General features: G+C 37.8%; 1 protein-coding gene across 1 annotated transcript in view; it reads right to left on the bottom strand.

Annotated features, from left to right (window-relative positions):
* Positions 1-4,673: 4,673 nt before the first annotated feature.
* The window catches only part of LOC107589352 (S phase cyclin A-associated protein in the endoplasmic reticulum-like), a 101,834-nt gene continuing 84,815 nt past the window's right edge, over positions 4,674-21,692 (bottom strand). The window contains exons 23-25 of the mRNA XM_016277765.1: positions 9,267-9,458; positions 6,528-6,576; positions 4,674-5,653 (exon numbers count right to left, since the gene is read on the bottom strand). Coding sequence (XP_016133251.1) covers positions 5,550-5,653; positions 6,528-6,576; positions 9,267-9,458 — 345 coding nt within the window. The 3' untranslated portion in view covers positions 4,674-5,549. The remainder of the gene's footprint in view (positions 5,654-6,527; positions 6,577-9,266; positions 9,459-21,692) is intronic.

Below are 21,692 nucleotides of genomic sequence, written 5' to 3'. Positions count from 1 at the left end.
GCCTGCATGCAAAGACAACCATATCATGTTTACATAACCTATCTTTTTATATTATAACAAGAGACACTTCAGTTACAAAGGTATACTGTTTACTGGACTGGAAATAACTGTCCAAAGATCTAGTAAAAAGAAAAAGAGCAACGTGAACAGAATTAAATAGTGAATGACTTTTCAGTGTCGTGATTTCTGAATTTATTCTGAAAAGAATTTGGAAATTGGATTGTGCTTTTTCATCCAGTTATGCAGACGTACTACTTTTTTTTTAAACAATAGCTGGGTTAAATTACACATTTGCTTTTTTAGATTATAGAAGTAGAGACGGAACATACTAAATATAAAGAACCGCGTTATGCAGAATTTGTTCTTTGTTTTGGGGAATACGCTTCTAATTCTGTTCTTCCAAAGCTCGGTTATGGAACCTCTAAGACTGAGCACCAAAAGGTTAGATGTCGTTCGTAAAAGTGATAGGCTTGTTTATAACAAACTGCTGCCCAATCACTAATAAAGATGCTTTGACACATTGAGGTCATAACTCGATCACAGAACCCTGAACTGTCACATTCAACTCTTAACGGAGGCTACGAATGAATATACATCTATCTATCTAAAAATCGTGCCGAGCGGATACTGAATGAGTAATTGAACCCCTCCCGTAGCAGTGATCAATCTCGTGTTGCTCGTAAAGCTGCGAGTCTAGACGGAGGACGCAGGGATCGGCGGCCGCTTATCTGCGCTCGGCATCACCTGCAAATGATCCACTGAATGGAAGCACAACAAACCCGAAGCCAGCTTTCTCTTAACGGGACTCGCTTTCGGCAAACGCACCCTTGCATGTCCAGGGTTTATTTTCATTGCGAGTCAGAAGATAGCCGCTGGACAGCAGAAGATCAGACCAAAATCACTGCGGGCCATTGTGGCAAGATAATCCCAGTTTGTCAGATAACCAAACTAAGGATAAGCAGTTGTAAGACAGCTCTATAGCCTATTCATTTCTGTTGCTTCAGTTATTTTCCCGCGATTAATTCAGGCATTCAAACGATTTTTTTGCTTATATAGTTTTTGTTTTAAATAAATGTTTGACTCTTAAAGCCTGGAAAATCACAAAGGGGTATTTGTGGGTTTTAGTCCATGTATTTTAAAGATGATTAAACAACAAACACTTCTAGCAAATATGTGGATTTAATGCGTAGCCTACAGCTTCCAGCAAAACAGAACAACATTATTGATGACTCATTCTGCACTACTGATTCTTGTCCAATCAAACGCTCTCTAAATGACAACGCCCCTCCCTCCATCAATAACTGAAAACGACTAGCTTCTATGAAATCATTCAGATATGCATACGTTTCTATATATCATGCACAAAGCAGTATGCTATTAACAGTGACAACCTTAATGCCCTCTCTTTTTAACTGTGTTATATAGATACCAAGAAAGATTAAATGTGTGGTTAAATTTGGACGTGTAGCCTATAGTAGCCTATGTCGTTATGTCCATAAATGTAGGCCTATACACAATACATAGCCTAACTAGAATAATAGTGGAGAATTAAGTTCTTCATGTTACATATTCTGAAAGAATGGGAATTTCGTCGAAGCTATAAATCCGGCTTTCCAAAAACAAGCCCTTGAACATGTTCCTCTCTAGCTCCCTCTTTCAACAGAAAATGTGCAAACCCGAAAACAGCGATAGTTACGCGATTTCACGCGGTCTTTAGGAAAATCTGAAATCTTGCACTGAGGTGTTGTTACAATGTTCTCCATTCAAAATCTAACAGCAAAATTTCACAGCGATTAAATACGCAAATATAAGATAGGTTATTGTATTTTTATTAAACGATTAGCCACCTTTTCAGACAGACGGAGGCAGTCAGACGCCGGAGCGCATTCTGTGTGAAAGTCCTTAATCTGTTTGCTAAAGCAGACAACACACACATCTACACATAACTAAAGCCTTAAGCTATTGTACCTGCTTAAAACCTTAACACGTCTTTTGCGGTCTTGTAAGCAGGTTACTGGTATTTCCTTCAGAAAAAGCGAATTTAACGGCATTTAGCTTGAAAAATTAAATGTTGCCTAAATTGTATCAAGCCACGTTTCAAAAGCTAAAGTCTTCATTGCAAAAATCATATCATTCTTAAAAAATGTAAAGCGTTTAAATCCCTGTCAAATGACCAATCTTAGATGATTTTTCATTGCTAAACTGTCTTCAGATCTGATCCCGATTAAATCGACTGAAATGAAGACCGCTTAAATAGATTCAGATTGTGAATGAAGACGGTTTGTCGCTCATGGATAGATGCTTCAGGGAGAAACAACGATTCAGATGTCATGGCCAGAGGTCAAGAGCCACATCTTGTTTCAAATTCCGCCACTAATTTAATAATTTAGGTCTAATTAAATAAAGGCACACTTAAGCCAAGTTCATGTTTGCATAAAACAAATCTTGACATTTTTGCAAATTACAACTCTGTCCTCGTCTGTCATTTTAATTTGAAAATCAAAGTATTTAGCTAACCTTTGGTTTATAAATCTAAAAACCAACCTAAAACAATTATTCGACTTTTAAAGCTAAACATCGAATAGCCTACATGTCCCTTTATGGAAATGTTGTGTGTTGGTTCAAATGTTTAAATTATTCCTTGCAATTAATTTTGAAAGCTGTCACAATAGACAACCTCAAACCTTCACTCTAAAAAATGCTGGGTTGTGTCAAATATGGACTAACCCGACTTTTGGGTTAAAAATGTTATGTAAAAATGTAACCCAACAGCTGGGTTAGTCCATATTTGACCCAAAATTGGGTTGAAACAACCCAGCATTTTTTACAGTGTTGAAATATAACGAAATAATCTACATCCAAATATTTTGGATGCTGACAAGAGGCAAGAAAAGTCAAACACATTCAGGGCTTTTCTTCAATTATATTTTAGTTTTGCCTGTTGTAAAAAAAAAATATTTATTTGCCTAAAATGTCAATTTGGTTGGCCTATTATATATATATATAAAAAGCTCGTAAAATTGACAAGGTATATGAAAATCAACTGGGGGGAAACTGGAAAAAATACAAAGGCATTTAAATAAGAAAAAAGGAACAATATCAAGTATAACTTAGGCTGCATAAAATGCTGCAAAATAACTCTCGCCATTCTTGAACACAAATTAAATTTTCACACCAATCTGTTTAGTGAAACAAACATTTAAACTAGCCTAATAAACTTGAACTAAATAAAATCCCGAAGCGCTTTGCCATTAATCAAACCCGTAAAGTACCTAAATAATTGTCAGAAATTTGCCATTACATCACTTTTTTTAAATACTAATTTTCCTACAGATACAGTTAATCTGTTTCTTAGTATGGTGCGGTTGATAATGATGTTCATTTCTTAAAGTCGTTTTGTACACCTATAAAACATTCTGAATGTCCCCATAAAAACCTTTCTTTTTTACACGTTCACAGCCGCATTTCTTAATTAAATGTAGAAAAAGACATTCAGACAACAGATTTAGCAAACAAATCCAGTTCCTAAACACACGAACGCTCATGATTCATTAGCTGACGGGACGGAAAGGGCCACAGCGTTCTTCTGTTCGAGTTCACTTCAGTCTGCCAAAACCACCAGAACGTCAAGAGCTCCGATGCTCTGAAAAAGCAAATAACGGACCGGTCTACAAAAACAGCTCCCATTCGAGCTGTCACATATACACCCGCTACAATTTCAAAGTCCAAAGATCTCACATAAAACACATCCATTTTGCAAGACTGAATCTAAAAGCAATGTATTAAAAAGTCTCGGACAACCCAAATGACCGTAATTGAATATTTTTTTGTCCACATTTGGAGCAGAAGTGATGGTCTTGTGTAACTGAGGTGGGTCTGACCCAGAGGCTCGGCGGCGGAGTGGAGCTGCTGTGACTCACACAGGTACAGAAAAGAGACAAGCGGTGTACATAGACTGAGTGTGAGAAGAAAAAGTGTATGAGAGAGAGAAGGTTTGAGCGGAAGAACAGCGGGCTCTTAGTGGTGCCCCAGGGCCAGTGAAGACCCTTTTACAATGCCGTGTAACCAACATTGCAGGTTCCAGCTCCACTGTGTTTCCCTGCGAATAAATGAGCAAGTTAGCCAATAAAAGCTCTCACTTAAAACACATCCCATGTTGCTTTTTTTTTATATATAGAGATGTTTATAGCTATAATAAAAGAGTATTTTATTTAATTTTTTTAAATAACCTCCAGAATGCTTAAACATCACAATTATGCATGGGAATAGTGTATAAGGGTGTGATTATAGATATATTTTAGAGTCAAGTTGCAGAATTTATAGAGGGATCCAAACGTCTGAGACCACATTAAAATCTGAGATTCAAAATCTGATTTAAAACTGGAAATAAACAAAGCTGTAGGAATTTTAAAACACTTCACAGTTTAAAAAAAAGTACAAGAAATATTTCAGATTCTGTACTATTTCTGGTCACTAATATTATAAACCGATGTGAACTCTTTGTACAGATGGTCAGATGTCCTTTGGATCATCTCAAATCGTGCTGGACAACATCATGATGAGGTTTGACAAACTTTATGTGCTACTTTCGTTAAAAAGCATTTTTAATGAAAAAGCAAATACGAAGACATTCTGTAATTATTTTTGTTCTTTCAAGTTAAATTTGTGCTCAAATGGTTATGTTTGCAAGTTAAAACATTTGTATTAAATTAGAAAAACTCAAAATAGAAGCAATTTCATTAGCTGTCCCAGACTTGAAAATTAGAGACCCTATAGCTCTCGACTGCGTATATATTCAAATATCCAAAACATCTTCTGGTAGACAATATTTCAAACCAAGCTACAATGAAAGAACTCAAAGACTGTGCAGTTTTAAATATTTTTTTAAACACGTCCATGTCTTAAATTAAACTTAAGTGCTTCAATGCGTTAAAGTAAAAAAAATGTGTAGAATACATCTTCACGGTGTATAAATTACAGTATAAAACAAGCAAAAAATCACAACAAAAATTATTAAAAATCATAGCATGTCAGCTACAGGAAGAAATCTTCCACTTTATGCATAGAAACAAACTGGAACAAGAAAACCACCGGATGAGGTAACTCATTCTCCCTTAATTAAACGAGTGCTTCTGTTTATTCTGCATCATCCCCCAATATCTTTTTATGTACAAAACAACACAATTACAGTCACACTCAAACCTAACAATTAAACTAACCTTAGAAAGCTTAGAAAGAGATTTGCAGATCACTATGAATGCGTCCAACAATGTATTTAAGGTAAAAATCCTGTAAATTAAATCCCTAAACATTCTATTGCTTATAAATACATGTGCGAGAAGTCAAAGTGTGTGCTAATATATAGGTGTTAACATACAGTTACTGGATAACTACTAGGAATGCCTCACTACTGATTGACGGGTTGGGATGATGGTCTGATTACCGGCATCATTCGTACCCTAAACCCCTCCGGCACAGCTTTGCATTGTAGAGTGTACATTTCAGCTCATCATCAATGTGTGTAATGTGCTCTTGTAAATGACTGCAGTTCACTCCTCCTGCTTCTTGAGGAAGAACTGAAGTGCGGAGTCCCACTGGTCTCTGGGGAAGCGGTTGGAAAGCTCGCAGTAGTCCAGAGGAGCCCAGCCCTTCTCTGATGGGGAAAGATCAGAGCTTTAGAACTGACACAGGAAGTAAAGCATTAAATCAATGCTAGAGAAGGATTCTTTTGTGAGCAATAAGACATTTATTTTTAACTAACGCACTTTAGAATGGAATATGTGGATTTCTGGATCCATTTGTCAGTTGTAAATATTGAATCCCATATGTATATTTAACCCTTGTGCTGCGCTGAAAATCCTTTAACCTAATGTGGTGTTCCTGGTCAAAAATGACCGGCCTTATTAAAAACTGCTTGTAAGTTTCTCATTATGCTATATTATCACCAAATCTTGGATTCAAAGTTTGTCTCAACTTGTTTACTTCTAATTAGCACAGGTTTTGTATTTGTTTTTGGAACTGATTGATCGCAGGCCTCACTGATCTGAGCTTATGCACCTCAAGCATTATTTGTGGATAATGTTCATGTAAAAACTGAATTGAAAAAGCTCATATCAATGAAGCCTACAATAAATCAGTTTTAAAAATAAATACAAAACCTGAGATAACTGAAAGGAAACAAGTCGATAAGATTTCCATCCAGTATTTGGTAATACTATAGCAAAAAGCTGTTTTTGGTAAGCCAGTAATATTTGATCAGAAATACCAATAAGGTAGGAAAGAAATCCTTAAAAAAAAAAAAAAAAAAGGAAAAAAAACCTTAAAAAAAAAAAAAAAAAAAAAAAAAAAAATTCCAGTTAGTAAGTTTCAGTCCAATGCATTAACTAGCATTTTCAGGCAAAAGAAAACCATCTACAGGTCCAAAATGACTGGAAGACAACATAAGGGTTAGAAATTTGTACCAAATTACATTTAAAATGCATGCATGCATTTTAGCAAATAGTCTATAGACCTTATATAGACCTTACCTAGATGTGAAGCTTTGCTGTCCGGTTGGTTCTCGTTGGTGGCACAGTCCTAGATTACACAAAGGCAAATTCCACTTTATTCCACTTGGCAAAGTTTGTCCTTCTATCCTATCCATATATGAACACCAACTATAAGTAAACCATTTGAATTTATTAAAGGGGTCATATGATGTTGCTAAAAAGAACATTACTTTGTGTATTTGGTGTAATGAAATGCGTTTATGCGGTTTAAGGTTAAAAAAACACATTATTTTCCACATACTGTACATTATTGTTTCTCCTCTATGCCCCACCTTTCTGAAATGAGTCGATTTTTACAAAGCTCATCGGTCTGAAAAGCAAGGTGTGCTGTGATTGGCCAGCTATCCAGTGCATTGTGATTGGCCGAATACCTCAAGCGTGTGACGGAAATGTGAAGCCGTGTCCGGCCGGAGCGATGAGACAAACATTAAAACCCATTATAAACGAGGCATTTGTTGCATCCAGTGGAGACATAATTACGGATTATAATGACTTATACTGTCTTTTTACGCATTGCATCGCGCCGCGTAAACACAAAACCATGTCTTCATTTGTAATCGGAGAAATGACAAACAAGCGCTACTCTACACTGCTCAAAACTCTCATTTGAATCATCAGTGGCAAATTCTTTATATATATATATTTAAAAAAAACCTGTGAGTCAGAACTGCCGGCATTGTAGTCTACTCTACCAGGATCAGGAAACAGTCCTCCATAAAATGCGCTGCACACATCTGAATATTTGGGTTGAACTGTTCTGGAACAGTGTTGTAAATACAACTTAACCACTGATTTCTAGTCGTGTCCCGTGTGTGACGCTGTGTGAGCAGACGCGAGAGAACGGCTCGGCCGGTGGATTCGACGAAGGAGCGTCCGGAGGGCTTGCAGCAACCACATATGACAATCCCGGGCTGGACTCCGCTTTGTCCACGGTGAAAGCCGATCCGGCGATCCACAGCGCAAAGTTGATGTATTTCCTCAGCGACCAGCACGGATCAGCTCTAGGCATGACGAAGCAGATATCGTCCTCTTTTGGACTGCGTTATGCAAATCTTCCCACATCGTGACATAGACATGTGGGGGCGTGTTAGAATGAGCCGTTTTAGGTAGGTGTGGTTGACTCTTAACTTTTATAAAGAATATCTCTTTGGATTTGAGACTTTAGTCTTTGGAACTTTGCAGATCTTCTTTATGCACCAAGAGCTTGTAACACTCCAAAGAGAAAGGAAAAATTTTAATCGCATCATATGACCCCTTTAAACATTCAGTTTGGTTATGTTAGTGGTGCAGGAATTACACTTCAGATTAAATTGCTAAATCTCTTTTTTTTATTTTAACTCTTTTTGAGTTTTGGATGAAGTGGATGAAGCTTTTGTCGTCAGTGTCAATAAGTGACTTTGTCAGCGTCTTTCCATTGTTTGAACAAGTTGACGATTCCTTGTCCTTGTTGGAGTTGGAGCTAATCTCGGTGTAAGTAATGGCAGCGGTGCTGTGGTGTGGAGAGCGCTGCCAGGAACAAAATCAAGGGAGAGGGTGTTTACAGGAGGCTCAAGTAGTGGCAGGTAGATCCACTCAAACAGAGGAAACCATCCATCTGAGCAAAGGAAGCTGCTTCTTTTAGTGAGGCTGGTGGGGCGCTAGCAACCCAGAGGTCATAGGTTCGATTCCCAGGGAGTAGACAAATAACACACTTTTAATGAAAAGAAGAAATTTACAATGTAACTTGTTAATGTTTTACTAAAAGATGCAATGCATCATGAAATCTAAAATTTGGGTATGATTTGGGGTGATTCGATTCCAGTTCATTTACTATAACAATTTGTAAATGTTCTAAAATATGCTAAATGATAGCCTGGATACAATTCTCTTTTAGATTTTCTAACATACATTGAATTTTATTGTTTAATTTATTGCAAACATTTTTGCACAGGTTGCTTGAGTAAATCTGTTAAGGGGCATTCACAATAGCGAGCTGCGAATTGAATTTAAGAGAAAAATCGGAACATTGCTAAAACGAATGAAGAATAAAGAATATTTTGCGAAAAAAGCAGTGTTTCATTCACATGTGTTCCTGAGATTTGGTAAATGTGTTTCCAACGACTTCCAGTTGTCAGTGTGATCACCCCTTTACAGCTGGAATATGTAATTCAGAGACATGTTTGTAAAACTAAAATGAACACATTTGATTATTTACTCCATTTAGTGATGCCAAAAAAGGATTCTATCCCAGATAAATACCTACATACAACCAAAAGCTGTATATTGATTCCCATGAAATGTGAATGTGAAATGTGATTAACGCTATTGGTTCATCCAACACACATTTTGGGGGAGGGAATATCTGTTTGTCTGACCAGAGGAAGATAGAAGTATTGAGGGAAGGCTGTTTGAAAAATGTTCACTATTTTTGCTAGTCAGTTTGGCAACGCTAGCGGCGCAGAAATTACACTTAAGATAACATTATGAAAGTACTGAATTTCTATTTAATTTTTTGAGTTTTGGATAGAGTTGATAAAAGTTCATATCACTGAACAGTTTCAAATAAAGCACCGTTTCAATCCCATGCGTTACGAGATTTATTTGGTACATGCGTTTCCAACGACTTCTAGTTTTGCAGTTGCATATCGCTTTTAAAGGGAGCAACCCAGTTTGTGGACATGTTCATGAAACAAAGTCTGAATTGCACGGTAGTGATGGAGTGAAGGCCGAGCGATTTACCTGTATGAAGGTGGCCAGCAGCACACAGCTCATTTCCTGTTGCAGGATGACCTTGTTCTGCAGGTTATTGTAGCAGGCACAGATGAGCGAGGGGAAGAGCACTTTGATGAGTCGCGGGTGGCTGAAATACTGAAACGGCAGCTGACAGAGTTTCTGCAACACGCTGGGCTGGCGGCCAGACTGCACAATCACCTGGAACACACACACAGGGACAGCTCACACACACACACACATAACCAGTGAGGCCAAAGCCACAGCTGTAAATCAACCAGCCCCTCACTGCCCGTCCCACACGTAAATCTGCCACTAAAACAACACACAAACAGCCATTAAGAGGAGAAATAGAGGGCAGTGCCTCCCAGCGCACAATTACACTCCATAAAACACAGACAGAGATGCCTCATCCACTTCTGCTAAGCATGTACGCTGAACACACAGGTTCAGATTTGCCCAATGGGAGGACACACTCGAGCTCGGTTCCAAAACCTATTGGAGCTGCCTTGCTACCCAGCATTGAAATGGACACGTAACGTCATAAGAGACCAATTTGGATTGTTTTTTTGTAAGTTGCGCACAGGAGACTCAATTTACAACTAACTTTAATAGAGTTTAACGTTAGCATGTTGCTATGCTAACAGCTTCATTAAATAAATACTGAAATTAAATATCTGGAGTGTTTTATATAGGTAGTAACTCTGTGCTACACAAATAACACACAAGAGATGCATTTGCAATTGGCCTTAGCATGTTGCTGTAACCCCCTCGGTTCTACTTGACCACACTCGCTCTGAGCGGGATTGAACCAGCGTTTCCAGCATTGGAGGCAAGTGCGCTAGCAAGCATTCTAAAGACTGCAGCCTCTAGTGTCTGTTGCTAGTGCGCCTCTTGAGATCAGAAGGGTGAGGCTTACCTGCACAGCACTTACCAGCTGGCCTCCATTACACTCACCTCCCTAACACTCACTCTCATCCGGGTCATGGCACCAATATAAACCCCCTGATTCTACTCCCCTTGCTCCAAGTAGTGTTGTTTTTGGCGGCCTGTTTTAATTTTAGTTTTAGTCTAGTCTTTGTGTGATGCTGTCATTTTAGTTTTTATTAGTTTTAGTCACATTCATACTCTTTTTAGTCTAGTCAAGTTTTAGTCAACTAAAAGTCTGAGCATTTTAGTCTTATTTTAGTCAGAATTATCCATGACTATTTTCGTCTAGTTTTAGTCGACGAAAACTGATGACATTTAGTCTAGTTTTAGTCAATGAAAATTGTATTTTAGTCTAGTTTTAGAAATGCAATTCTATTTAACCCAGTCAATATAGTATAAGTACCTAGTAGTATAGACGAAAATTTTCTTTTAGCCAAACCCATTTCAAACAAGGTTATCTTGTTATATTATTGTTACCTTATAGACTCAAGAATACATCCATTCCAGACACGGAAGACGCTCTGATTTGAATTTACAACATTTATTTTACCAACCAAACATGTTAGAAGTACACACACATAAATTTAAATTTAAATGGCTGGCCGGCCATCGGTCCCTTTCTCTGTGTCAGACTTAACTTTGTTTGGTTTTCATCTTCTAAATCAGTTTCTCCCAACCTTTCTTTAGTCGCGGCACCCTTTGGAAATTTTAACAAATTTGTGGCACCCTACAAAATAAATTGTCACAATATTTGAATTTCTAACTTCGATGTGATCATTTGAAAAGTATATATATTCGGTACAACAGGGAAGAACTGCAGAATATAATGTCATACAGATATTTTTAATATTATAAAAAAAATGTGTCTATCAATGGTGGCAATCAGTAGGCTAATTTCTAATGAAGATACCAGTTTATATGACAGATTTTAATGTAGGCTTTTAGTCATATGTAAACATTGTGCGATAGCAAGTTATAATGGTAATTAAACAGTTTTGCTCACTCAGTGTATTTTTGAATTTACAGCTGGGTAATTTTGTTGCAGTAGCACAAGATAGCTTGATGTAAAACTTTGAATTGAATAGAAATGAAATAAATTGCTTTTTAGTTTTTCAGGTAGGTCTAACACACAGTAGGGCTATTAAGAGATCTTTTCTTTTTTTTTTACCAATTATCCAAATAATGTTTAATCCTAGAAAGCTATTATTATCATCAGAGGACACATGAGCATAACGGTTAGCAGATCAATTAATGAGATGGCAGCATTACCAGAGTTGCCCATTTACCACACCTTGTTACAGCACAGTAGGGCTATTGCAGAAAGAAACAATACTGTACTACATCGATGTTTCCCGTCAGCTTGATTTTTGAGTGGACTTTGCTGTTTCGATGAGCATGAACAGTATATGAGTGGAACACACACATAGAGCGGGATAATACACAGAGCTTCACACCACGTGAAAGTTAATCCTGAGCGGTGAACTAATTTTCGGCAGCCGAAATTTCGGTGTATCTCTAATTATTGGCGACATTAGAAATGGATATATAATAGCAGCTTTTTTGAACATTTTAGCAATTTAAAAATATTAAAGGATTTTTTACATGGCACCCCTGCTCTCGACAGACGCGGCACCCCGGTTGGGAAACACTGCTCTAAATAATGCCGCGAGTGGGGCTTGAGGAAGTGACGTCGCCTGTGTCTGCGCAGTGCGACCTGATGCAGCCCCTGAAGTGAGACAGAAATACTGCAAAATAATAATAATAACGCAACTAAACAAGACGAAATAACGTTATAACATTGTTTCGTCTCGTTTTGGTCAACGAAAATTAAGAGACATTTTAGCATAGTTTTTATTTTGTAAACCACATTTAGTCTCGTTTTTATTCGTCAACAATATTGCATTATACATTTAATTATAGTCATCGTCACATGACCAGCATTTACGTTGCGTCTCGTCTCGTCTTCATCACGTGATAAAGGTTCGTTGACAACGATATTTAGTCATAAGTTTCGTTGACGAAAGCAACACTAGCTCCAAGCAGGATTTGAAAATGCGTTTCCAGCATGGGAAGTGGGCACACTCACAAGGACACTAAATACCGCAGCCTCTAGCGTTTGTCGCTAGTATGCCTCTTGAGATCAGGGGAGTGAGGCTTACCTCCACAGCACTTACTAGCTGGCCTCCGTTACACTCACCTCCCTAACACTCATTCCCATCCGGGTCACGGCACCAACGTAACCCATCCAGTTCTATTACCCTTGCTGGCTCCGAGCAGGATTCAAATGTTGGTCGTTCACTGAGGTTCATGTCGGTGCAACCACTCACCACAACCTTTAAGAACCATCTATTCTATATTAAGGTCTATAACATGCTGAAATGCATGTTTGTGGGTCAGGTTTTGGAGTTGAACCTTGTGCGAAACACGCAAACAAGCCCGGTCCCACTTTAATAAATGAAGTAATACCCGTAATGGAGTCTGTACCAGGCATATGGCCCCCCTCCACCTTCCCATTTATCACTGCCTTCAATCACACCGTTAAATCCGGCCCACCCCTTAGAATTAAAACCAAATCACCGCAGGCCTGGACTGATTAAACGCAGTGCTTGGGATGGGAAAAAAATGGGGCATAGCTCCTAAATGCTACAAGCATTTCTCCGAGGGTTTGGGAGCCTGGGAAGGCCCTCAACTCCCGGGAAAGGAATCAGAGAGTTGGGAGGTCACCACAGTAAATCCTGACTAGAGGGATTTGGGAAGAGAAAGATGAAGAGAAGGAGGGGGTGTTAAACAGTCCCTATTACAGGTACACGCATCCGTCCATTGCTGCTCAGCCCCAAATGCAAACCATAAGGGAGGGGGTTACATTCCCAGGGAAAAGGGTGACATAAATTACCAGGATTTACAAGATTTTAAAAATACTCTTAACAATACTCTTTCCATGGCATTCACCGCTTTAATAATACCCCTCAAGGGTTTAAGAGCATGACAAACAAAGCGATAACTCACTACTTTTATCATTTAAAGGGTGAAGCGCCTTAAAATGTAGTTCTACAGCAGTGTTCAAAGGCTTTAGGTCCATGTCACTCTGTATTAGGAACTGTTTAAAGATGCCTGGCCGAAACGACTAAAACAAACCACTGTGGAGCCCTTTAATGGTACTCAGAGCTGGAGTACAGTCTCGTCCATGATCGTCCGGCATCTGTCGACTAAACACCATGATTCAGAAGCTTTTCACAGGGTTGAAATTAATGCTCTTACTCTGCTACTATGGAACAAATGGTGTAAAACATCTGGTTGTTTTCAGCGTAGGAGCTGCGTAGTGTCAAAACGGTGGGTGAGATTAAGGAAAGTCTTTTTTCGGCCAAATGCAGAGAGTACAGAATCAATCTCTCACATCAGTTTTGGACAAGACTAGGGAGTGGTAGAGATACTGCTGTATTTCTAATCATTCATGAGATTGTTAAAAATTACAATGTCGCAGACACACCGGATACCTGTTTACCTCATGAACCCTTGGGACCTTCAGTGGGTATTCAGAACTTTAGACTAATTACTCGTCATACAACAAGCTGACAACATGCTTGGTAATGCAAATTAATTTTTTTTTTTACAAACAGACTGTTCCATGTGAAGGACGTTGGGTAGGACTTGACTTTTTTCTTTGAGAATTGACTGGATTGGGAAAACTAGCCAATAAACACCAGAATTTACAGTCAATTATTATAAACTACTACTACAAAACACAGCCGGCACCTGTTAATTGAAACTTATGAGGTCTTGAAAATAAATTTCATGGGTCATACAAGTTATTACAGAGAAGCGATATTGTTAGAATATCGATAATGATATTGATATAATTGGAAACATTTTTTTTCCAGCTGATGAATGATAAAAACATTAACAACCAATCAGAATCCATCCTGCCTTAAAGGGCTTGAGCATTTAAAGCAGCAGACAACATAATTGCAGCACGTTTATAATAAACAGAACGTTATTGTGCCTTGGTGTGGACACTAATAGTTATTATCTTTATATGTATGATTCTTGACGTGAATGGGCCTTAAGACCAAAAATTTTTATTATACAGAGCTGATTTTTTGTTTCAAATTGAGCTAGATTTTCACCAATTTCTATTTGCATGTAAAGATCTTAGTTGTCTTTCTGTCAGCTTGTTCAATGCTAAAATGTCTGACAAACACTTTCGATGTTCCAAGTTCCTAATTTCGAAATCTCACGCAAGTACGGTTTTAATTCGTTGCCAATATCTCAATTTGCTCCCTTAAAGTTGGTTTAGTTTTTATAGATATCTGCGTTCTGTTGTACACGTAATCTAATTTGCAAGGCAGAACGAATTTGCGTAAATCGTTTGCGAAACCATTCTTTCCCAATGTGAGAAGAGTATGAGTTTGCGTCCATTTGTGGGGGTTGCGGTTTTGTGGACATTCCGCCCACAAATCATGCAGCCATCTCATAATCCTTCAGCACGCAGTGCTTCATCTTCACACACCTAAACAATGAGCCCCCGCTTCAAGTGTCCGCGGAGGGGAGACATACAGCTCTGAGAGCTCAGAGGTTACCTACCGCCCCAACCCAGGCAACGAACTCACCCGCCTCCTTCTGGCCGGGAGAAATGACCCTGCCCCTAACTGGCCCCAAACTTGGATTAGGACCTTGGCCAAGTCCTCCTGTACCAACGTCTGTAGAGGTATCCATTCAGTCATTGACATCATAAAAGCAACAGCGGGCGTTTGAACTTGCGATTCCTCCCCCACTTTAACACAGATGGCCATAAAGAAGGGAAGAGACAAGGCCTAGTGTCTAGTGTTGGTCTTAAGTAGAGACCACTGGAGTTTTCAAACAGGGCCATGCTTTTACGGGAGGCCCATTACATAACTCCCGGCCTGTCGACTGAAAACAAAGGGAGCGTAAAGTTAACACAGTGAAACGCAAACATGCACACTCTGAGCGACTCAAGGTGAAGAGGAAGGAGACCTGTGGGCCAGGGGTTTGTTCTTTGATGAAGACTTGATAAAGCGGCCGAGGAGAGATGAATGGCAACAGTAAAACGGATGGCCAGTAAGATGTGTGGAGCCATTGCGATTAAAAAAAGTCTTTATAAAACAATCCTTATTAGGGTTGTTAAAAGAACTGGCTTGTGCAAAGTGTTGTTTGAATTTTGTATCGGACACAAGGGTTGAATGCAAATCCAGAGATGCATTTCTCCTACGGTCAAATGTGTATTAAAACTATATCCGGGAAACAAAATGATTTCTGGATTACTACACTAAGTATTTATTTTAATAATGGAATTAAATTAAGGTTATTGGAAGCTGACCATTGATAATTATTACAAACTTGACCATCATGAAATCTAATTTGCATGAAGAGGGATGTTAATTAAATCTGTTCAGAACAGATACCAATCTCCAAAGGGGCAGAATATACATTTCTTAAATCAGGGGTTTTCAAACTCTTCGAAGCCCCTAAAAAGGATGATCCCCTTTTAAGGGACCCTCTTGCAGCTATATATTTTAATGTATAAAGATTAATTTATACTTTGATAAAAGTAAAATATTAACTGGAAAGGATTTACTTGCCGTTAAGTTGACCCAAGAGAAACAAAACGATGCTTGTCTATATAAATATAAAATACTTATAATTTTTATTCATTTATTTTTTATTTTCAAATTATTTAAATTTTTACACTACTTCAAACTATGGATGAGCAGTTTGCTCTATTTTATATTGCTTCATAAACGCCTATATTGCATAGGACCGTAGTGCTAAATACTTTTGTAGTGCATTTTATTCATATTTTCAGCATGTTAAGCAGGATAAAACAAGCTCAGCGCTAAAACTCTACATGCAGCTATGTTTTTGCTGTTTAGCACGGCATTGCTTGCGTGTGAGAATGACAATGAAATAAATCTGTGTTAGTTTCATGTACAGTGTGAAATAGGCCTAACTGTTGTTTTTCAATATAAATGGGAGGAGATGATGCAAGTGTCCCATGCTGCCAAGACACCTCAGCAATTTTTCGTTGGGATGTGTCCGCTCTTGCAAAACAACTACAAATCTACAGCTCTGCCTTAAAGATGAACCAAACCGAGAGGATGAGAGAATGTTCACGCCGCTGATAAGACAGGAGGTCTGCCTACAAACAAGGATGCAAAGAGCGCACTCAGAAGAGGAAGTTATGGCTGAAAGGCCTTATCTGAACAACGCCTACCGCCCCCTCTTAACAGTCCATCCAGACAACCTGACGGCGACTGGTACACGAGCATAAACATAAAAATTAAAAGACAAAAAAAGATCTGTTGGTTTTCATCTCTCCTAGCAGAAAGAACGCTTCTTTGCCAATACACTGGCGAGCGGAGCCATTTTTATGACAAAGGATCACTGACTTACCTACCTACTGTTTACTTAATAAATCAAGTGTCATCTTCGATCCTTCGAAAGATAATCTTTTGTTCTCGAGAAGCCGATCGGACCTGGATCATGCTCAAACACAGCATTAGACGCAAATGGAGCCCTGAACTCTGAAAGATTTATGGGCAAACAAACAAAATTAAACAGATGAAAAACTGGAAAAATTGACAATATTCAATAGTATGTTCAACTTGAATTCACCCTTCAGGGAGGCCGTAAATCTTCCTCAGTCGTCAATCACGGCTGTCCGCTTGCAACGTTTACAATCTCTGTTACAAGAAAATCAAAGATGTTTGGTGAATTTCCATAACATTGGCCTGCGGTGGTCTGTTACATCTAATCAACGAGGGTTGGGTTATCACATAAGTAATGGACTGTTGAAGGAAGCGCTTCAAATGTCAGTTAAACCAGGATTAGAAGCCCAAGGTTTGAGGGCAAAGGAGATGCCCTGCAATTGTAGGGAAGAATCATACGTGTGAAGGAGAGATACTATAGGCGTAAAAGAGAAAAAGGAAGGGAGGCAGAAGATAATACAAGTGAGTGCGGTGGATTGGCTCAGTCTGGCACTTTTGGAGGGGTAGGGGCTACAGGCTAAAAGGGTTGTTAGCCTTCACCTTGCTATCGTCGCTAAAACACCAAGTGTTTATAGATAATAAAAACAGATTTTTGCCTGGAATCGCCTTAGAAGCTACGCATGAGGAAGTTTGCCGATTTCATTGGCTGGACAAAAAAATATGAAAACCCTTACATGGCACAATCTTTTGAACAATACTTGATGGATAGTAACTTAATGTTTAGTAAGTCTACAGACATGTGAATTTCATTTTAACTTGGAAATAACCTTTTTTTGAATTGAGAGTAATGAACAGAATCAACTATGCGAGCCGGATTTGAATTAGCATGCTAAGTAAATGTTAATTCACAGCCAAAAACAAAACAAAACAAACAAAAAACAACAACAATGGTCAACAAGCAGAGGCGTCATGCCCGTTCAAAGTGAGGGGGCACGTGCCCCCTCAGATTTTTGAGCCAAGTGGATTTTGAATGCAGCTTCCAAAAGACAAAAAATAGCCGATATTTTATATATTTAATACAATCACACCGGTGTGATTATAACGTTCAGCGCGTCATATCATCAGCTGCTAAATTCAAATCTGCATTCGCTGGCTGGCGCGGAGCCAGAGACAGACGTTTTTACAGCACTGTGCATTATAACCAATCACACACGATGCTGTTGAGCTTATGAATGCAATGACCAATCAGAGGTGTTCAGATGAGTCATTGCTAAAATGCCGGTGTTTTGTTCACTCTCTCGCTGACTGAATACCTCTTTCTGGCGAATTCTCTCGTCAGAAACTACAAAGTGCAAATGTTTGTATGAATCTGTAAGATATTAATTTCATAGTATAAACCGCTTCAGTGATTTTAATGGGAGTTTTTGAGAGTGCTCGAACTAGAATGTCAGTGAAAATGTTCTTTGCACTCTTTCTGTAGCCTAAGTGTTATGATTAGTAGCCTAACTTGCAATGTTAAATTCACATTAAATATAAACTCAGTAGTATTAAAAATGTGTTATGGCAGTATTAAAATATGTTAATTAAGTAAACAGACAGGTTTTTTATGCATAGTTAATAGATTACATTATTAGGTAACTTTGACCATCGCCCACTATAGATCAACATAATCTGTAAAGGTGAGAATCAAGGTATTTCATGATAATTCAGTTAATGCGTTTGGGAATGTTTAAAAAAAATAAAAAAAATAAAACATAAGTGCTGTTGTGGCTGCTGTGTGTCACATGATGAACATGATTTATTTGATAGAAATTACAGTAATATTAAAAAATATTATTACAATTTAAAACAGCTCTTTTATATTGGATTATATTTTTAAATGTAATTTATTGCTGTGATCAAAGCTGACTTTTCAGCATCATTACTCCAGTCTTCAGTGTCACATGATCCTTCAGAAATAGTCATTCTAATATACCGATTTGCTGCTCAAAAAACATTTCCTACCAATGTTGAATTACTATCAATTTATCGTCATCGTTGAAAACAGTTGTGCTGCTCATATTTTTGCAAAAACCACACTACATTTATTTATTTAATGGAAAATTCAAATTCACAGCATTTATTGGAAATAAAACAAATATTTTGTTACATTATAAATGTCTTATTTAATGCATGCTTTTTCAATAGTGGTACTGTATGTGACATCAGCCAAAATAGAAAGTCATTTCTTTGATGAAAAATGACAGACATTTTTTAATTTGTAATAACATGCTCTGATGAATTGTTCACAATAAGAGCAGGAATGTACGTTAAAAATGTAAACGGAGACTATTTTGAATTCAGGTTGACTTAAAACAATATTAAAAATGAATTTCTCTTTGCTGCTGGCCATCATTCAAAAGTCTTTATGCCCCCCTTGAGTACAAACACACTTCCTATCAGCTATGACGGTGTATATCTCATGCTCTAAACGGCTCTGTGACCGAGGGTCTGAATAATCTCCATGTGGAAAGAACAAATGTCAACCAGTACTTTTTCCTGCCTTTATGAGCTGCATTATTTCTCAGATGCACACATGTAAACACAGGCGGGCCGAAGCAGTGCGCAGTGCTGCGAGACAGACCTGGGTCAGCGCCGTCTTTGTCTTCTGCCAGTGCTTACATTAGTCTGAAAGAGTCAAATATTCCCGCTCCAGTCTCCATTTATCCTGTACGAGAGCCGCGTGGACATATACCAGGGCCCCTGACGCTGGCAAGTATCCGAGTGGAGAGGGGCGGGGCCGCAGTGCCAAGATCTACGCTGATGTTTGTTCAGTTTAACTGTGCTGAAGTGCTTTTTGTGATTGGTTGGTGTTGCTGCAGGCATACTGTATATTTAGTCGATGGGAAAAATAACAAGGAAGAGAAAATTACTCAATGTGGTTGATTTTGAAATTTAGCAGGCAACCATGGCAGTAACTTTTCTCTTCATTGCCATTTCTTCCATCAAAATAAAAACAACGTTAAAGACTAATATATATACAGTATGTGTGTGTGTGTGTATATATATATATATATATATATATATATATATATATATATATATATATATATATATACATATACATATACACACACACATACATATACATACATACACACACATTTTTGGTCCCACTTTATATTAAGTGGCCTTAACTACTATGTACTTACATCATTGTGAACATTGTGTTCATATGGTATTGCAAAACACTTTTGCTGCTATTGAGGTGGGATATGGGTACGGTTAGGGACTGGTTTGGTGGTATTGGTAGGTTTAAGGGTGGGTTAAGGTGTAAGAGATGGGTCAACAGTGTAATTATAAATGTAATTACAGAAATTAATTACAGATGTAATTACATGCAGGTATTTTTTAAATATAAGTACAATGTAAAAACATGTATGTACATAAGTGCACTGTACCAAATGATTAATTTAAAAGTACATAGTAGTTAAGGCCACTTAATATAAAGTGGGACCACTTTTTTTTTTTTTAAATGTTCTTTAAAAAAAAAATCTCTTATGCTCACCAAGGCTGCATTTATTGAATAAAAAAAACACAGTAAAACAGTTAAATTGTGACCATTTAAAATGACTGTTTTCTATTTTAATATAGATGTTTAATATATTAAAATGTAATTTAATTAATATTAGTTAATTTTCAGCATCATTACTCCAGTCTTCAGTGTCACATGATCCCTCAGAAACCATTCTAATATGCAGATTTTATTTCTTATCAATATATATTTTTTGTGGAAAATAATTTTTCCCCCCAGAAATCTTTAATGAATAGAAACAGCATTTATTTGATATATAAACCTTTTATAACAATCTACAAATTTTTACTGACACTTAATGCATCATTGCTGAATAAAATAAGTAATTTGTTGAGAATTAATTGATCCTAAAAAATGAAAAAAATATAATTTTTTTCAATAATGAAAAATAATTTTAAGACGAATAAAATGATATCCTCAAGATTTGTTTTGTGCACAGAATAATAGTGAAGGAAAAGAAGAAGATCATAAATGTTCTTTAAACATATTACAAGATCCAAGTTACACAGGTTACATATACATTCATAAAAACTGTTACGTTCAATTAATATTGATGTTAAAAAAATGTTATGAATCAACTACCTAGAAATAAAAAGTGGAAATATGGTTCAATTAGACAATGGCCAAAGATTTCAAATCTTGAATGTGACACTGGGTAAAAACATGCAAATAACACATGCGCTCAACTTTTGCTTACCAAAATTCCACCTGCAAACAGCCAACTAACAGCAATGTAAAATGATGCCACAAGTCACAATTCATCACGTCAGCTTGTGGTGGCTGCACACATGTGGTAGGTGAATTCAATAAACTTCAAATTCACATGACCTACCAGCAAGAACTTTAGCCAAAATGCAACTTAGCTGAATAGCTTCACCTTATTATTTCCAGCTCTCTCCAGAGCACCTGCCAGTGTTGCTGCTGTTTTTAATAATAAACCCTGACATGCAGCCAAATGGCAGCATAAAACAGCAGCTTGCGTCCTGGAGGGAAGTCACAAGTTTAAAGACTTTTTTCCAATTAACAAAGTGGGCTGGGAAGATATGAATATTCACGAGGCGTTATTCCCAACCCGCTCGTCGTTTAAGTTCCCCCATGTGAGCACAAAGACCAATCATCTGTCACGCCCCCTTAATTCAATCATCAACCCTCATTCAATTATCCAATATAATATGCAAATCAACCCAACAATGGCCAACAAATGCTAATTACCTACATCAAAATAATTAAATTGGATGGCGGCAGCACAGAAGGACTGAACCGCCATAAAAACAGAGGCCGTTTCTTTAATTAAAAGCAAAAATGTTTTAAATTAGAAGCCCATAAATTGCGAGGACTCTGACCCCTCGCTTCCCCGTCCCCCAAGGGGACATTAAGACGTCACGGATGAGGTTTCCGCGTGATGCACACATAACTAAAACCCGACCGAGTGTGGCGTACTCACACCTGCCATGCAGTTGGCGGCTTCCAGGTAAACGGAGCATGCAA

This window comes from Sinocyclocheilus grahami, unplaced genomic scaffold (assembly GCF_001515645.1).
Source record: "Sinocyclocheilus grahami isolate Dianchi unplaced genomic scaffold, SAMN03320097.WGS_v1.1 scaffold115.1, whole genome shotgun sequence".
Classification (NCBI taxonomy): Eukaryota; Metazoa; Chordata; class Actinopteri; order Cypriniformes; family Cyprinidae; genus Sinocyclocheilus; species Sinocyclocheilus grahami.
The sequence above is the reverse complement of the archived record's forward strand: the minus strand, read 5'-3'. Positions and strand labels throughout refer to the sequence as shown.